At 48.7% G+C, this 16,104-nt stretch overlaps 1 protein-coding gene across 6 annotated transcripts in view; it reads left to right on the forward strand.

Moving 5' to 3' along the window:
* Window positions 1-12,327, forward strand: part of LMTK2 (lemur tyrosine kinase 2) — a 100,534-nt gene extending 88,207 nt beyond the window's left edge. For 4 of the 6 annotated variants that reach the window (XM_054494812.2, XM_054494813.2, XM_063668107.1 and 1 more), the window contains 3 exons: window positions 8,642-8,774; window positions 9,013-9,255; window positions 10,540-12,327. In XM_054494812.2, coding sequence (XP_054350787.1) covers window positions 8,642-8,774; window positions 9,013-9,255; window positions 10,540-10,568 — 405 coding nt within the window. In that variant the 3' untranslated portion in view covers window positions 10,569-12,327. Of the gene's footprint in view, window positions 1-8,641; window positions 8,775-9,012; window positions 9,724-10,539 lie in introns of those variants that run through there. The other 2 variants (XM_063668106.1, XM_063668109.1) reach the window with 2 other exon arrangements.
* The last annotated feature ends 3,777 nt before the right edge of the window (window positions 12,328-16,104 follow it).

Consider the following 16,104-nt stretch of genomic DNA (forward strand, 5'->3'; position numbering starts at 1 on the left):
GACCTGAATGCTCTTCCTGGGTCTTCTAATGGAGTCTTCCTGAATTAGTCACCCTTTACACACCAAATTTTTACTGTTTTACTTTTTATTTTTCTTTTGAGACAGCCTTGCTCCGTGGCCCAGGCTGGAATGCAGTGGTACAGTTGCAGCTCACTGCAGCCTTGAACTCCTGGGCTCAAGCGATCCTCCCACCTTCCATAATAGCTGGGCCCACAGGTTCATGCCACCATGGCTGGCTAAGGTTTTGTGGGTTTTTTTGTTTTTGTTTTTTTTTAATTTTTGTAGACACACAATCTTGCTATGTTGCCTAGGCTGCTTTCAAACTCCTGGGCTCAAGCCATCCTCCCACCTCAGCCTCTCAAAGTTTTGGGATTACAGGCATGAGCCACTGTGCTCGGCCTCCAATTTTTAGAACCTGACAGTTGGCAGTAGGACCCACCACTTGGGTACAAGCCTGGAACCATGGCTGGCGTGCAGCCCTGGAGACAGCTCAGGAGAGGGGCCAACCAGAAGCCCTGCAGTGGGTGTCTGGAGGGTGGTGGGACACACAGCAGAAGTGTCTGTGGTCCTTCTGCTCTGTCCCCTGACCTGTCCTCTTTCCCTGCTTTGGAGCAGGCAGCTTAGTGTGCACTGCTGAGTGGGCATGGATTTAGGCTCCTTTAAAAATGTAACGCCGTATAATTCAAGCATGCTTTAAAAAAAAAAAAAAAGTTCTTTTCATACTAGTCTTTGTAGCCCTTGAATTTGCTGCTTGAATCAGCTGGATTGTTGGGAGAGCTCAGTGGTGGGACATGAGAATGGGGTCCCCTCACCTTCTAGAAGGTGCAGGAGTCGTCGCCGTCTCCTTCACATTGCTTACCCTCCCTTTTGCTCCGTTCTGGGAACCCAGACCTTGGTCTCAGCCCCTGCGTGGCACCATCCCTCATGGGTCCGTGGCTATGGCGGGTCCAAGCACTGTTCTACCTCCTCCCCCAGGAGCTGCGTCTGTTGAACATCACTTTATGCCTTGTTGTTCCTCTGTGTTCTGTTCACTTTGGTTTTTATGATGTTTCTTTAAAAATCGTTAAGTCACCCACATTTGAGCTATAGCATATACGGCGGGGAACTGGATGTTTAAAAATGAAAAGTTTAAGGCCAGGCACAGTGGCTCATGCCTGCAATCCCAGCACTTTGGGAGGCCAAGGTGGGCGGATCACCTGACGTCAGGAATTCAAGACCAGCCTGGGCAACAAGGCGAAACCCCATCTCTACTAAAAATGTAAAAATTAGCCAGTCATGGTAGGCAAGACTGCAGGCCCAGCTACTTGGGAGGCTGAGGCATGAGAATTGCTTGAACCTGGGAGGCAGAGGTTGCAGTGAGCCAAGATTGCACCACTGCACTCCAGCCTGGGTGACAGAGTGAGACCTGTCTCAGGAAAAAAAAAAAAGTAGCCTCCTGAACTCAGCCTGACCTCTTGAACCTGATTCTGTGAGAGGGGCCAGGAGGCCGTCTTTCTCGTTTCATTCCCCAGGTGGTTCCTAGGCAGATCTCGAACTCAGGAGCCTCTGAGCTCAGGGAGCCTGGGAAAACAAGCTGCCGTTTTCTAGTAAGAGTGGAAGGGAGAAGGGATCACCTGGCCCCTCGGGTTTGTGTTTTGTTTTCAGTGCATCCACATAGCCCTTTCTCTACCATGTCTGTGAACTTGGATTATTGCTGCATTTCTCCATGGATGGGGTCATGTGTAGGTGGGACGGAACTGTCAACTGTGCTCGGTGAGCACTGCGGGTAGGAGCTAGGGAGCACGCTGTCCCCACTTCCTGAAAGCCTGGGGGTAGCTGGAGTAGTGAGAGGGACGCAGTCCCAGTGGAAGCAGCGTGCGGAGAAAACTCCCTGGGGCCGCAGAGCATGGGCCCCTTTCACAAGTCTTTGTGGAGGATGTTATGTTTTTCCGGCTTTAGAAGACAGAATTGCAAAAGATGAAGATCTGTGACAAGGGCACACTAGTTATGGGATGGAAAGTACAGAGATCAAATACCAGACATGCTTAATGGACGCGAAGCTTTGACAAGGAAGTTAGTGTCAAGGAGAAAGTCGGAAGGTGCGTCAGGGCCAGAAGAAAATGAGGAAGATCTTTCTGATGATCTGAAATTCGTTTGCTTATGCGTCTCATGCAGCGTGCCTTGAAGCGACAGCCACCAAGCGTTCAGGCCGAGGACTGAGGGTTTCCTCCCACTCCTGCTTTCTTTTTTAATGAGCTGGTTTTGAAGTTGTGTAGTTTTTAAGCAGTTGAAGTATCTTGGCTCCAAACTTTTAACTGAGTGTTCATGAGATTGGGCAGCATTGTTTCTCGGTTATATCACTGTTTGTCAGTTCAGCAAATACTTAACCAGCACTTACCGTGTAAAGTAGTAAAGGCTGGTGAACAGTCTGTGGGTGCCAGCACCTTATTATACATTGAGTCTTGTTTTGCTTCCCCATGTGGGGGTGGTTGTCACCATCTTCATGGAGAGGACCCTGAGGCTCAGAGTAGGTAAACTTTGCACAGGGTCTGGCCCCAGTGAGTAGCAGTGCTAGGGCTTGACCCGAGTCTCCTGGACCGAGCACAGAACTTTTCACCACTGAGCCCTGCCACCTCTTGCATGCGCCTTTACAGTCTGCAGCCTGGCATCGCATTCAACTTTTAGCACTTGCAGTGTCCCTCCTCAGTGCACAGTGTTCTTGAGACAAAAGTAGCAGGTAATGATGCTTATTTGCAATTAGTGCAACAGCATTCCCTCCAGCCTGATCCATCATACTATAAACAAGCACTGAAGGCTGGGCACAGTAGTTCACTCCCATAATCCTAACATTTTGGAAAGCTGAGGTAGGAGGATCGCTTAAACCCAGAAGTTTGAGAGTGCAGTGAGCTATGATTGCATCACTGCACTGCAGCTGGGGCGGCAGGGTGAGACCCTGAGAGGCTCCTGCTCTCCAGCTTTGAGGAATAAACATTCGTGGGCTCCACCTAGGTTTTTTTCGTTGGTTTGGGTTTTGTTTGTTTGCTGGCACTGTCTTTGGTTTTGTTATCGGAGTAATTAATGCTGGTCTCATAAAATGAGTTGGAAAGTATTTCCTTCTCTGATAGTGTTTGGAAGAGATTATGTAGATTTGTTGATCTTTCCAAAAAATTGCTTTTGTTTTCATGGATTTTTTTTTCTTTTCTATTTCATTGATTTTTCTGCTTTGTCTTTATTATTTCCTTCCTTCTCCTTGCTTTGAATTTATTTTGCTTTTTTTTTTTTTTTTTTTTGAGACGAAGTCTCACTCTGTCGCCAGGTTGGAGGGCAGTGGCGTGATCTCGGCTCACTGCAACCTCCGCCTCCCGGGTTCAAGCAATTCTCCTGCCTCCACCTCCCGAATAGCTGGGATTACAGGCATGTGCCACCGCGCTTGGCTAATTTTTGTATTTTTAGTAGAGACGAGGTTTCACCATGTTGGCCAGGATGGTCTCAATCTCTTGACCTCATGATCCGCCCACCTCGGCCTTCCAGAGTGCTGGGATTACAGGCCTGAGCTACCGTGCCTGACCTCTTTTCTCTTTTTTTGAGACTGGGTCTCGCTCTGTCGCCCAGGCTGTAGTAGTGCAGTAGTGCAATCTCTGCTCACTGCAGCCTCCACCTCCCAGGCTCAAAGGATTCTCCTGCCTCAGCCTCCTGAAGTAGCTGGGACCACAGGTGCCCACCAACCGTGCCTGGCTAATTTTTGTATTTTTTGTTTTGTCATGTTGCCCAGGCTGGTCTCGAATTCCTGAGCTCAGGTGAATCTGCCTGCCTTGGCTTCCCGAAGTGCTGGGATTATAGACGTGAGCCACTGCACCCGGCCTCTTCTTTTCTAATAATTTAATGCTATAAATTTCCCTTTATGTACTACTTTAGCTGCACCCAGCAAATTTTAATGTGTGGAGTTTTCGTTTTCATTCAGATCAAAAAGTTTTTTGTAAGACTTCGTCTTGGGAGCATAGTTTAATAAGTATAGTTTAATATATTGTTATAATTAATAATTACTAATAATTTGTTAATATATTGTTTAGTAAGTATATTGTTTAATTTCCAAGAGTTGGAGATTTTATTGTATCTTTTTGTTATTAAGTTTTAGTCTAATTCCATTATGGGCAGAGAACATATTTAATATGGTTTCAATGCTTTTAAATTTGTTAAGGTTTATCTTAGAGCCAGGATGTGGTCTTTCTTGGTGAATTATTCCATGTGTACCTGAAAGAGTGTGTATTTTGGTTTTAGTGGGTGGATCGTTCTATAAATGTCAGATTTAATTTGTTGATGGTATTAGTTCTTCTCTGTCATTGCTGATTTTTCTGCATGCTTGTTCTATTACTCAGAGAGAGGTTGTTGAAGTCTCCAGCTGTGATTTTTAGATTTGTCTATTTCTCTTTTCATTTCTGTTCATTTTTGCTTCCTGTATTTTGCAGCTCTGTTGGTGCATATACATTTAGGATGATGAGGTCTTCTTGCTGAATTGACCTTTTTATCCTTTCGTAATGTCCTTCCGTATTCCTTTGTCTTATATTCATAGAGCTGCTCCAGCTTTCTTTCTTTTTTCGGAGACAGAGTTTCACTTTGTCACCCAGGCTGGAGTGCAGTGGTATGATTTTGGCTCACTGCAGCCTTGACCTCCTGGGCTCAAGCAGTCCTCCTGCCTCAGCCCCGCAAGTAACTGGGACTACGGGCGCACACCACCACACACAGCTAATTTTTGTATTTTTTGTAGAGATGGGGTTTCACCATGTTGGCCAGGCTGGTTTCAAACTCCTGAGCTCAAGTGATCCACCCACCTCGGTCTTCAAAAGTGTTGGGATTACAGGCGTGAGCCACCGCTCCTGGCCACGTTGTTTTGGTTAATGTTTGCGTGGTGTATCTTTTGCATCCTTTTACTTTTAATTTACCTGTATCATTATATTTGACATGAGTTTCTTGCAGATCTTATAGTTAGGTGGGGTTTTTAAAACTCTGTTCTGAAAAATCTGCCTTTTAATGGTATGTTTAGATCATTTACCTTTAATAAAATTATTGCTATTTTGGATTTATGTATACCATTTTATTTGTTCTATTTTTATTTCTATTCTTCCTCTTTTTAATAAATTGAACATTTTTAGTATTACATTTTTCTTTTTCTTTTTTTTTTTTTTTAACACTGTTCTCTTTGTGTAGTTTTTGTAGTGGTTGTTCTGGGGGTTACAATGTATGTATTAAACTTCTCACAATCTACTTAGAATCTGTATTTGCATATTTCAGATGGAATGTGGAAACCCTACTGTCACTTAGGCCTTTTGCCTTCCGTCCCCATCTTGACATGCTCTTTCTTCTATGTTGCATACATGTACACTGATAACCCCTCAAGACAGTGCAACACATTTGACTTTATGTCATCAAACACATTCTAAGAAACTCAAGAGGAAATGAATAGTATTATACAGTTGGCCCTGGAGCAACATGGGTTTGAACTGTGTGAGTGCACTTACACATGGCTTCTTTTCAACCCAAAACAGATCAAAAGCACAGTATTCTCGGGATGTAGAACCTGTGTATAGATATGGAGGGCTGACTTTTTGTATATGTGGGTTCCGCAAGGCTAACCACAGGACTTAGTATGCACAGGTGTGGTTATGCACGGGCGGTCTTGTCACTGACCTCTGTTCAGATCATTTCTGGAGTTGTCCCTTGGTTTCCAAGAAGTGGTGGTTCCATAATTTGGATACCATAATTAGAGGATGCCCAAGTGCTTTATATGAAATGGCATCATATTTGCATATAACCTACACACATCCTTCTACAGACTTTCAGTCATCTCTAGATTACTTATAATGCCTCATACACTGTAAATGCCATGAAAATAGTTATTATACTGTATTATTTATTTTGTTTTTGTTGTTGTTATACTGTTATTTCTCATTTGTGGTTGTTTCTGAATGTTTTCTGTCCTGGTTGGTTGACTCTGAGGATGTGGAACTCTGATCTGGAGGGCCTCCTGTCCTTCTGTTGTTCTTTTTCATTGTTGATGTTCCAGGTTTCCTTCTGGGACTCTTTCCCTTCTAATTAAAGAAATTGAACTAGCTTTTCTTTTCTCTCTTTTTTTTTAAAAACCCATTTTTTGCAGGATTCCTTTTATTTTTAAATAAATTCTCTTAGTTTTTTTTTTCCATCTAAGGCTGTCTTTATTTCACACTCATTCCTGAAGCCTGTTTTCTCTGAGTGTAGAATTCTGTGTTGATAATTGTTTTCTTTCAGCATTTTAAAAATGTATCCCTTCCTTTCGCCCTCCACGGTCTCTCATGAGAAATTTGCAGTCACTCAGATCATTCTTCTCCTAGAAGTGCAAGTGGAGCGTCCCTTGTCTGAAATGCCTGGGACCAGAAGCATTTAGATTTCTGATTTTTTCAGATTTTGGAATATTTGCATTATATGCACCAGTTCAGCATCCCAAATCTGAAAATTCGAAATGCCAAGTGCTCCAGTGAACACTTTGGGCGTCATGTCAGCGCTCAAAAGGTTTTGGATTTTGGAGCATTTTGGATTTTTGGTTTTCAGATTTGGGATGCTCGAGCTGTAATACATCTTTTATCCCTGGCTGCTTTCAAATCTTTGTCTTTAGCTTTCAGCAGTTTGATTATGGTGCATCTGAGGGTGGATTTCTTCGTGTGTGTGTTTTGTTTTGTTTTGTTTTATTTGAGACAGAGTCTTGCTCTGTCCCCCAGCTGGAGTACAGTGTGGCACGATCATAGGTCACTGCACCCTTGAACTCCTGGGCTCCAGTGATCCTCCCTCCTCAGCCTCCTGAGTAGCTGGGGCTACAGGCATGCACCACCACTCCTAGCTAATTTTTAAATTGTTTGTAGAGACAGTGTCTCACTGTGTTGCCCAGGCTGGTTTTGAACTCCTGGCCTCAAGGGATCCTGCTGCTTCAGCCACCCAAAGTGCTGGGATCCCAGATGTGAGCCACCCCACCTAGCCTAGTTTCTTTGTATTTATCCCGTTTTTGTTTTGCTAAACTTCTTAAATCTGTAGTTTTGTATCTTTCACCAAATTTGAGAAGTTTTCAATCAGTATTTTCTTCTAGTACTTTTTCTGCCCCACGCCCTGTCTCCTCTCCTCCTGGGACTCCAGGGTTAGACCCTGTGTATTCTCTCACAGGTTCTGTGGCTCTGGTCCTTTCCTCCTCCAGGTTTTTTCTTTCTTGCTCTTGTTTGGATTGGGTGATTTCTGTTGCTCTATTTTCAAGGTCCCTGATGATTTCCTTCGTCATCTCCATTCTGCTGTTGAGCCCATCCATTGAGTTGCTAGATTTTGGTTATTGTACTTTTCTGAGTTTTGCTTTTTGTCATTCTTCTTATCATCTGTTCCTTTGCTAAGATTTTCCCTATTTCTATTCATGGTAAGAGTGTTTCCCCTTAGTTGTAGGAGCATTTTTATAGTAGTCCTTTTTCAGATAATTCCAACATCGGTGGCACCGTGACACTGGCACCTGTTGATTTTCTTTTCCCAGGTAAATTGAGGTGTTCCTCGTTTTTTGAATGCAAAGTAATTTTAGCTTTTGAATCCTCCTATCATGTTAGGCAGTCTGTGCCATGTTTAAATGCTGTGAATCATGTTGATATTTTTATCTTAGCAGGCCTTAACCCGGTGGGTGCAGGCCACAAGTTCCAAGCGGCGTTCTGTGGGCTGTGGTTTCAGTGTCAGTTCCCAGTTCCCCTTTCAAAGCCTTCGCTGTGCTGTTTGAACCTGCCCCACGTGTGTGCCCCGCACGCCACCCCGGTCTCCCCTGAGGTTCATTTTCAAAGCTTTGGTGTGTTCAGAGTCAGATCTACCACACACAGCCCAGGAGCCCCCCAACAGCCTCGTCAGGTCACCCTTTTGAGCTCCTCCCTCTTCTGTGATGTCCCTGATACTTGCAGTTATTTGGGCCTCTCTGGTCCCCTAGCTAGAAAGTTGAGGCTTTAGTTACATGATGTGCCATACTTCCTGCAATCGCACGCACATCTGGAGCCAAGCAGTGGGAGGACAGAAGGGAAAAAAACCCAGTGAGGGTCCCCTCCCGCTCGGGGTCACAGTCCTCCAGTGGAGAGGAGGCTTCATGGCCCTCAGGATTATAGGCAGCTGCTGCCCCGGGATTGCTTGGGACTGGAGAGCAAGAGAACAGAGAAGAGAAGAAAGCTGGAATTCCCCCTTCTCTTTCTGAGCATCAGAAGACCCCCTTCCTGCTCCGAAGCCAGAACCAAGGGCTTCTCCCGGAGCACTCTGTCCAGGGCAGTGCCCACTTTGGATTCCAGGCTGAACTGAGTCCAGGCAGGGGATTGTGGAGGAGAAGCCGACACACTTGTTGCTGGCGGGTGGCACCTGGAGCGCTGCTGCTCGTCCCCGCCTGCCTGCTGCTCTGCGCTTCTCTGCAGCCTCAGAGAGGTGCTTCATGCCTCTGCCCAGGTCAGAGCTGCAGGCAGAGGGAGAGACGGAGCCTCGTGTCTGTCCGTCCTCCCAGGCCCGGAGCCGCCTTTGTCTTGAGACGCTCACTTCTCAGTCAATCAGTCTGATGCGCCTGCCAGTGGGGAAGCGGTCACACGGGGGTTCCTGTGAGCAGGCCTTTGCTGACAGGAGTTTCTGTTTGGCTTTTCAGGAGACCCCAACCAAAGAGCTGGGGCCCTGTGGAGGAGAGGCGTGTGGCCCGGACCTGAGCAGCCCAGCCCCAGCCTCAGGCTCTCCCTACCTGAGCAGGTGCATCAACTCTGAAAGCTCCACCGACGAAGAAGGTATTTCACGTCATTGACTAGTTTTAAAGGAAACTGAAAAATTGAGTAATGTAAAGGTTTTTTGAGGGTAACTTCCCATGTTGCTTTAGTGACGCCCCCCTGACATGGGCACAGCGCTGCCATCTGCCAGCCGGGCCGGGCTGTGTCTTCCAACCTGCAGGGTGCACCTGCCCAGAGGCTCCCCCTCTCCCTCATCACGCAGTGATAAAAAGGGTGGGGTTTTATTTTTTATTTCTAGGCGGCGGCTTTGAGTGGGATGATGACTTCTCCCCAGATCCTTTTATGTCAAAGACAACAAGTAACCTGCTCAGCTCCAAGCCTTCTCTCCAAACATCCAAGTACTTTTCCCCGCCACCACCGGCCCGGAGCACGGAGCAGAGCTGGCCGCACTTGGCGCCTTACTCCCGGTTCTCCATCTCTCCCGCCAACATTGCCAGCTTTTCCCTCACACACCTGACCGACTCAGACATCGAGCAGGGCGGTGAGAGGCGCCGCGTGCTGGGGGTTGGGAGTGCGGGGTCGGGGGTGGGGCGCTGCAGCTGGGAGACGGTGGTCTTGCAGGCCTGATAATCTCATGTCTTCTTCACATTTGCTGAGTAGATTACAAACTCGTTTTTATAAAACTCCCATCATCAGCTGGGTGCAGTGACTCCTGCCTGTAATCCCAGCTACTCAGGAGGCTGAGGTGGGAGGATCAGTTGAGCCTGGGAGTGTGAGACCAGCCTGGGCAACATAGTGAGACCCCATCTCTACAAAAATTAAAAACTAAAAAATTAGCTGGGTGTGGTGGTGTGCACCTGCACTTCCAGCTACTCAGGAGACTGAGGTGGGAGGAATGCTTGAGCCCAGGAGTTCAAGGCTGCAGTGACCTATGATTGTGCCACTGCCCTCCAGCATGGGTGACAGAGCAAGACCCTGTCTCTAAAATAAATAAATAAGTAAAACTGCCAGCATCCTGAGTGTGCTTTCGGGGCCACGCCCGCTGCCTGTTGTGGTCACTCTCAGGCTCCTTATCGCCCACCCTGTGGGGCCAGGCTGAGGCAGAGGGGCTCTGGGTCCCAGGAATGCCCAGGCTGCGTGCCATCTCCTCTTTTTCTCCTGTGGCTGCATAGTCCCCCCTCCACACTCTGTCTCCTCCTTTCCCAGAGAGAACCTGCTCTTCAGCAGGCTCGTAAGAGCACTTGACCCCTGGCCTTGGGACCAGCCCACATGCCCTCTGGTGCTGCCCCTGGAATGTTGGGTTTGCTACTGAGTCTTGGTCCTGGTGTGGCTCCCGAGGGCGAGGTGGGGTGAATGGGCAGGGGCCGTTTGAAGTGGAGGTATCTGAACATAGGGAGCCTTCTTTCCCCATCACTAGATTGAAAGATAAAGGTTAATAGGCTCATTTTTTGACTGGAAGTTTACAGATCAAATAATAAATATGGAATACAAAGAGGCTTTATTTGCATCGGCGCTAGGCTTCATTTGTGCCGATTAGATAACACCTGCTATCTGCCAGTCTGTGGGGGCAGATGTGTGGATCCCAGCTGACTTCTTCTGCACCCTGACCCTTAGCGCCCAGCTGGCATTTGAGCTTAGCAGATGTGTTTGTGGGAGAGTCAGGCAGGGGCTGCTTCCGAAGGAAAGGACAGGAAGGGTGGCTCGCGCAGTGCTGGGCTCAAAACACCCGCTTCCGTTCCTGTGGTGCGGCGCACAGGCCTCCACGCCGTGCCTGTCTGATAATTTTGAAAACCCAGCTTTGTCGTCTCGCTTCCTCTCTCAACAGGAAGCAGCGAAGACGGAGAAAAGGACTAGGTGGCTGCCAACGCGCACGCTCGGGTCCGAGGCTGCTCCCCTGGAGCGGCGCCCCTGCGCCCTCAGCCCGAGCAGCGACATCCACTCGCCATTTGCTGACATGAGATTGGGAGGAAGAATCCAGAGGTGAAGAGGGAGATGGCTCTGAGCTGCGTTCAAGGCGGGGCCCTCGGGAGCCCAGGTGCGGAGCGAGGCCGTGTCCAGGAGCCGGCGTCCCTCAGTGCCCCGTGCACCCGCGGCCGCGGCCTCCCAGGCAGTGCTCACGCGCTGGCCGTCGGGGGAGGCAGGGGCACGGCCTCAATGTGCGCGCGTGTGTGGAGCTGTGCGCACCACGTGTGTGCTTTCCACAGGGGCGTCTCTGCGTCCACGCCTGCACATCCCGGCACACGTGTGGGCACCACAGAGGACACGTGAGGGGAATGGTCACCAGTGAGCCATATTTATTATTTCTAGAGAAATCACGAATTGCTTTCTGTAATTGCACTGTGGATAAATGTTCCGAGAGTCTCCATTGTTGTACAGAATCTTAAATTATTCAAGGAAAATGAGGCAGGTCAAGCCGATGCTATCCACTAGTTTGATTTTTTTTTTCTGTTTTATAGTTTGCGCTGCATGGTACTTGTAAAGCTTAAATATTTTGAGTGTTCTACTGTGTCTAGGATTGTTGGGATTGTACATATGGTACTCTTTCATAAATGATAAATGATTCTGAATGTTAGTGTTTTATGTTCATATAGGAAATATTTTCAATGAGTCCAAAATACCACTGTTTTGTTGATGGAATTGAATGCATTTTTGTCTCTTCTTGATGAAGTGGCTTCCCCGCAGCAAATGAGGCTTCTCTCTGAGGAGCTGAGAGGTCTTGCAGCCTCTCCTTGTCATTCTTCCACCCCACGTCCCATTTTTTAAAGCCCTTTTGGTAAAAACCGACAGGTTGTGGCCGCCGACCTCAGATGTACCCAGCCCATCCCTGGGGACGTGCTGGTGTGGCAGGTCCAGAGAGCTGCACCCCGCACGGGGCACCGCACCGCTTCTCTCCACGCAGCTCTTCTGCCTGGTTTTCGGAGGCCAGGCTGCTGGGAAGAAGCCGGGGAACTCAGGCAGACTCATCCCCGCAGAGCACGCCGGCCGTGGGGGACGGTTTGACTTGATGATGTGTGCACACTTCAGGTGGTGGGAACTTGAGCTTTAAAAAAACCTCCACAGCCGAATCTTCTCCTCCGAGCCACTCCACGTCACGTCCAGCTGGGCCTGGCCAGTCTGTGGTTATCCGTGTGGGATGAGATAACACCACATCCTGCAGCTGTGAAGGGGAGCAGACAAGGGACGACGGCAGAGCATCAGCAGCCGACACATAGTCCGGGTCGGGGCCTTGGGTGGTCCTGCGTGGCCCGGGACTCATCTCACGGACCCTCCGTTCTGCATTAAGCCCCAGGTTCTCTTCTGGCTTTGAAAGGGCCCGAGTGCTCCCAGTGTAGCTTCGTCACATTGGCACGAGCCCGTGTGGTCATGGGCGACCTCACACCTCCCTCCCTGAGTTCTGCTCTGACATAAGAAATCCCCAGTGGCTGGTGCAGCGCGGCTGTGCCGTGCTGTGCTGGGGAGGCAGCCGTTCCTTCGGGGGTCCTCGGGCCTGCAGTCCCCTCACACTCGCCCTTCACCCCACATATTTTCCGGTGCTGATACGTTTCCAGACTCCAGCGCAACCTGGGGCACTCTCCAGACCCATGCAGGGGCCGCCTGGGGTACACGGAAGGAAGTTGAGTCCTAGTGCAAAATGCAGGCGGACGTTGCCAGAGCGTGGGCAGCAAATGACCTTCATTGCCAGTTCCACCCCACTTCTCTCATTTTTTATACTAAGCAATAACTTTCCACAGCAAGACGTTCAGGATGGAGAGAGTCCACTCCTGTCTAGGAATGGGGTGGACGCGGTGCCCACCTGGGCTGTGTGGGGAGCACCACTGGCTCTCGGGATGCGCGAATTTTTTTTTTTTTAATTAACAGGGCATTAGAAGATGATTTTGCCAAAATTGCCATGACTCTGAATTCTTGCTGTGGGGACTTCCTGAGTTTTCTCAGTTTTTACATCTAAGATTAGTCTTGGCTGAGGAGAAATGAGACGTGATTATACTACCTTTTCAATTGCAGGTTTAAGGAGTTCAGATTTAATGACCAAAGTCACGCAGATCATGGAATCTGTCGTCTTCTTATACAGTGTCAGCCTCGAGTACATTTATTGACCTTTTGGGGCTGTCAGTTTTCCACTAGGATTAAGATTTTGGCCGGGCGCGGGGGCTCATGCCTGCAGTCCCAGCACATTGAGAGGTCGAGGCGGACGGATCACTTTGAGCCCAGGAGTTCAAGACCAGCCTGGGCAACATGGCGAAACCCCGTCTCTACTAAAAATACAAAAAAAAAAGAAAGAAAAAAATATATACTAGCTGGGCACATAGTGGTGTGCACCTGTAGTCCCAGCTGCTTGGGAGTCTGAGGTGGGAGTGGCTAGAGCCCAGGAGATGGATGTTGCAGTGAGCCGAGACCATGCCACTGTACTCTAGCCTGGGTACAGCCAGACCCTGTCTCAAAAAAAAAAATTTTTTTTTCATAATATAATTCCCATTTTTATTTATTTTGAGTCTCTCATAATTAATTGCCAAAAAAGCATTTTATACATTGAGTTGGGGGGTAGTGGATCTTAGTGTGGTGTTGCATGGAGGGGCGAGATTTTATATTTATAATCAACATGTGGGTTAACATGTTTTTTTGAAATCCAAGCAATACACAGGAAATTTAAGTAGAATAAAAATTGCAGCCCATTTTTGAAATGTCAGCATGTGCTGTGTTCAGTTCAGGTTTTTGTTGTTTGTTTTGTTATTTTTTAACTAATAAGTTGGTCATCAGTGGTGGGTTTTCAAAATGTACTTGTTCTAATAAGTTGTACAGTGAAATCAGTGGCATTCTCTAGATAATGTGGGGGAAGGTTAGAATATTTTCTGGCCTTCTATGGGGTAGCAACCCAGAATCAATCTGAATCAGTCCTATTTTGGTGGAGTTTGTGCATTTTAAATCCTATAACAAAAATAATCTAGTTTTCATTTCCTTCCTAGCTAGATGCGAATTTGTCTTTTCAAATGATCCTGTCAATAAGCCAGAAAGGGCAACACAGAAAAAGTGCTCCCCAAATCCTTCTGAGACTTGGCCCGTGTGTGTGTGGACGAGAAGCCATTCACCGTAAGGGTGCAGAAAGCTCGACCAAGCCGAATTGCAAACAGCGTTCGTTCTATTTTTAAATGTACAGGTTCGATCGTTTCTATAGAAATGGGTTTATCTAAGAAAATTCTTGGTTTGTCTTGCTGCTGTAAAAGGCCTTTCCGAACCCCTCCTTTTATTCCTGTTTCCCAAAATAGGGTATTTGTAGAGTTAAGGACCTACTGCATGTCTGTCCCCAGGGACCCAGTGGAAGGAAGGCAGCACCTGCTCTTCCTTGACTCAGCCCATCATCTGAAAATTCAGAAGTGAACCAAGGGTTAGACACCAAAGGTTGGGCTTCTGTTAGAGTGGCTTCAAAACATGAGCCTTATGAGAAGTAGCCTTAAAAAAAGAATGGGTATACGCAGTGACTTCCGATGGAAATCTCCAAAACAATATTCCTAAGTAGCAATGGGGTTGGCTCAAGTCTTTATTAACAAAGAACATTCTCTTTCATCTATAAAGAAATTCTTAAAGATGCGTTGACAGTGTTGAATTACCAACAGCCTGTGAAGATCAGTTTGACCGGCCTGGACACGTGCTGGTTAAGTGCTCAGGCCTACATGTGCCAAGCGGGATCTTGATCATGGGGCTGGTGTATGGATCCACCGTCGGATTCCGTCTGCAGAGGAGGACGTAGGGGGCCGTCACAGCCACCAGGCCTCCGTGCTGTCCTTTAACACAGGCAGAAGAGGTTCATGGCAATATAACAGTCAATGAACTTTCAGTTTAAATTGTGTACATTTTTAAATTGTAAGATTTTTACTGTATATTGATGCATAGTGTGATTCAATAAATTGCTTGTAATTTAAAAACTATTTAATATTCAAAATAAATATAGTTATATATTTATAAACTCTGTTGGCCGCGTTTCTTCTGTGTTTTGTCCACCGTGCAAGGGCCATCTGGGTGGGTGGCCTGGCCCTGCCCTGCTGTGAGCGCCCGCAGCCTGTGCCCCGGGCCCCTGCCCTGGACCCTCTGGAGCTTGCGTGACAGACCTAAACTCCCCGCACTCCCGAGGACATAAAGCTTTGTATAACCACTGGAAAACCAAACCTGTTTAGTGTTCCTGCCACCTTGAAGCGTGTCTATAATCCATGCCTTTGCACTCATGAATTTCGGAAGCATTTTCATTTCCAAGGACCTCGTTTGGCCCAGCCTCAAATGAGCCTCTAGGCCAAGAGAAGAACTAACTAACCTTGGCTCCAAGCCAGCCTTTCTGTGCCGGCCCCCCACCCCGCTCAGAACCTGAGTTCCCACCCAGAGGTACTGAGACAGAGCAGCCAGACCCATGAGTGTGGAGCCCAGGCCTGCCAGCCAGCGTGACACTCGCAGTCACCGCACCCCTAGCAGCCCCGAATGGTCCCTGAGCAAGATGCTGCTTTGGCTGGGTGTGGTGGCTCACGCCTGTAATCCCAGCACTTTGGGAGGCCGAGGCGGGTGGATCACTTGAGGTCAGGAGTTCAAGACCAGCCTGGCCAACGTGGAGAAACCCCGTCTCTACTAAAAATACAAAAATTAGCCGGGCGTGGTGGTGCATGCCAGTAATCCCAGCTACTCGGGAGGCTGAGGAAGGAGAATCGTTTGAACCCGGGAGGCGGAGGTTGCCGTGAGCCGAGATCATCTCGCTCCATTGCACCCCAGCCTGGGCAGCAAGAGCGAAACTCAGTCTCAAAAAAAAAAAAAACAAATAGGCGTTCCCGTGGACTGCACACCTGCCCAAGGAACCCCCACCCCCACCCCAACTCGGGCTCCGCCCTCAGCCCGTAGGAGCCCCAGGTTCCGCTAAACATCCCGGGGGCGGGGCAGGGGAGCCCCTGGGAGATGCCCGCGTTTTCGCGGAGTGGCTCGTCTCGGGGTGCTCCTGGGACTTGGGCTCTGTGTGCTGAGCCTGAACCCGGGCCACCTCTCCGTCCGGCGGCACCCAGAGACCTGTTTCCCATTGGCGGAATGGGCCCGGGACCCCGCCACGAGTGGAGAGGCCGGGCAAGGAGGATCGCGGAAGGCATGGATGCGGGGGTGCTGTGTCAGGGGGAGGGTCGGGGAAAGCGGGCGGTGGGAGGCTGTCTCGGGCACGGATATGGGGTAGGCCGGTGCGGAAAGTGCGGGTGGAAATTGAGGGGGAGGATGGGAAAAAGCAGGTTGTGGGGAGGCTGTCGGGGGACGGGAGTAGGGGAGGTGGGGACGCAGGCTGTCTTGGGGGGGCTGTAGCGGGAGAATGGGGAGAGACGGATGGGGGGAGGGTATCTCGGGGCGGTCGGGGGGCTGTCGGGGGAGGATGGGGAGA

Source organism: Pongo pygmaeus, chromosome 6 (assembly GCF_028885625.2).
Source record: "Pongo pygmaeus isolate AG05252 chromosome 6, NHGRI_mPonPyg2-v2.0_pri, whole genome shotgun sequence".
NCBI lineage: Eukaryota > Metazoa > Chordata > Mammalia > Primates > Hominidae > Pongo > Pongo pygmaeus.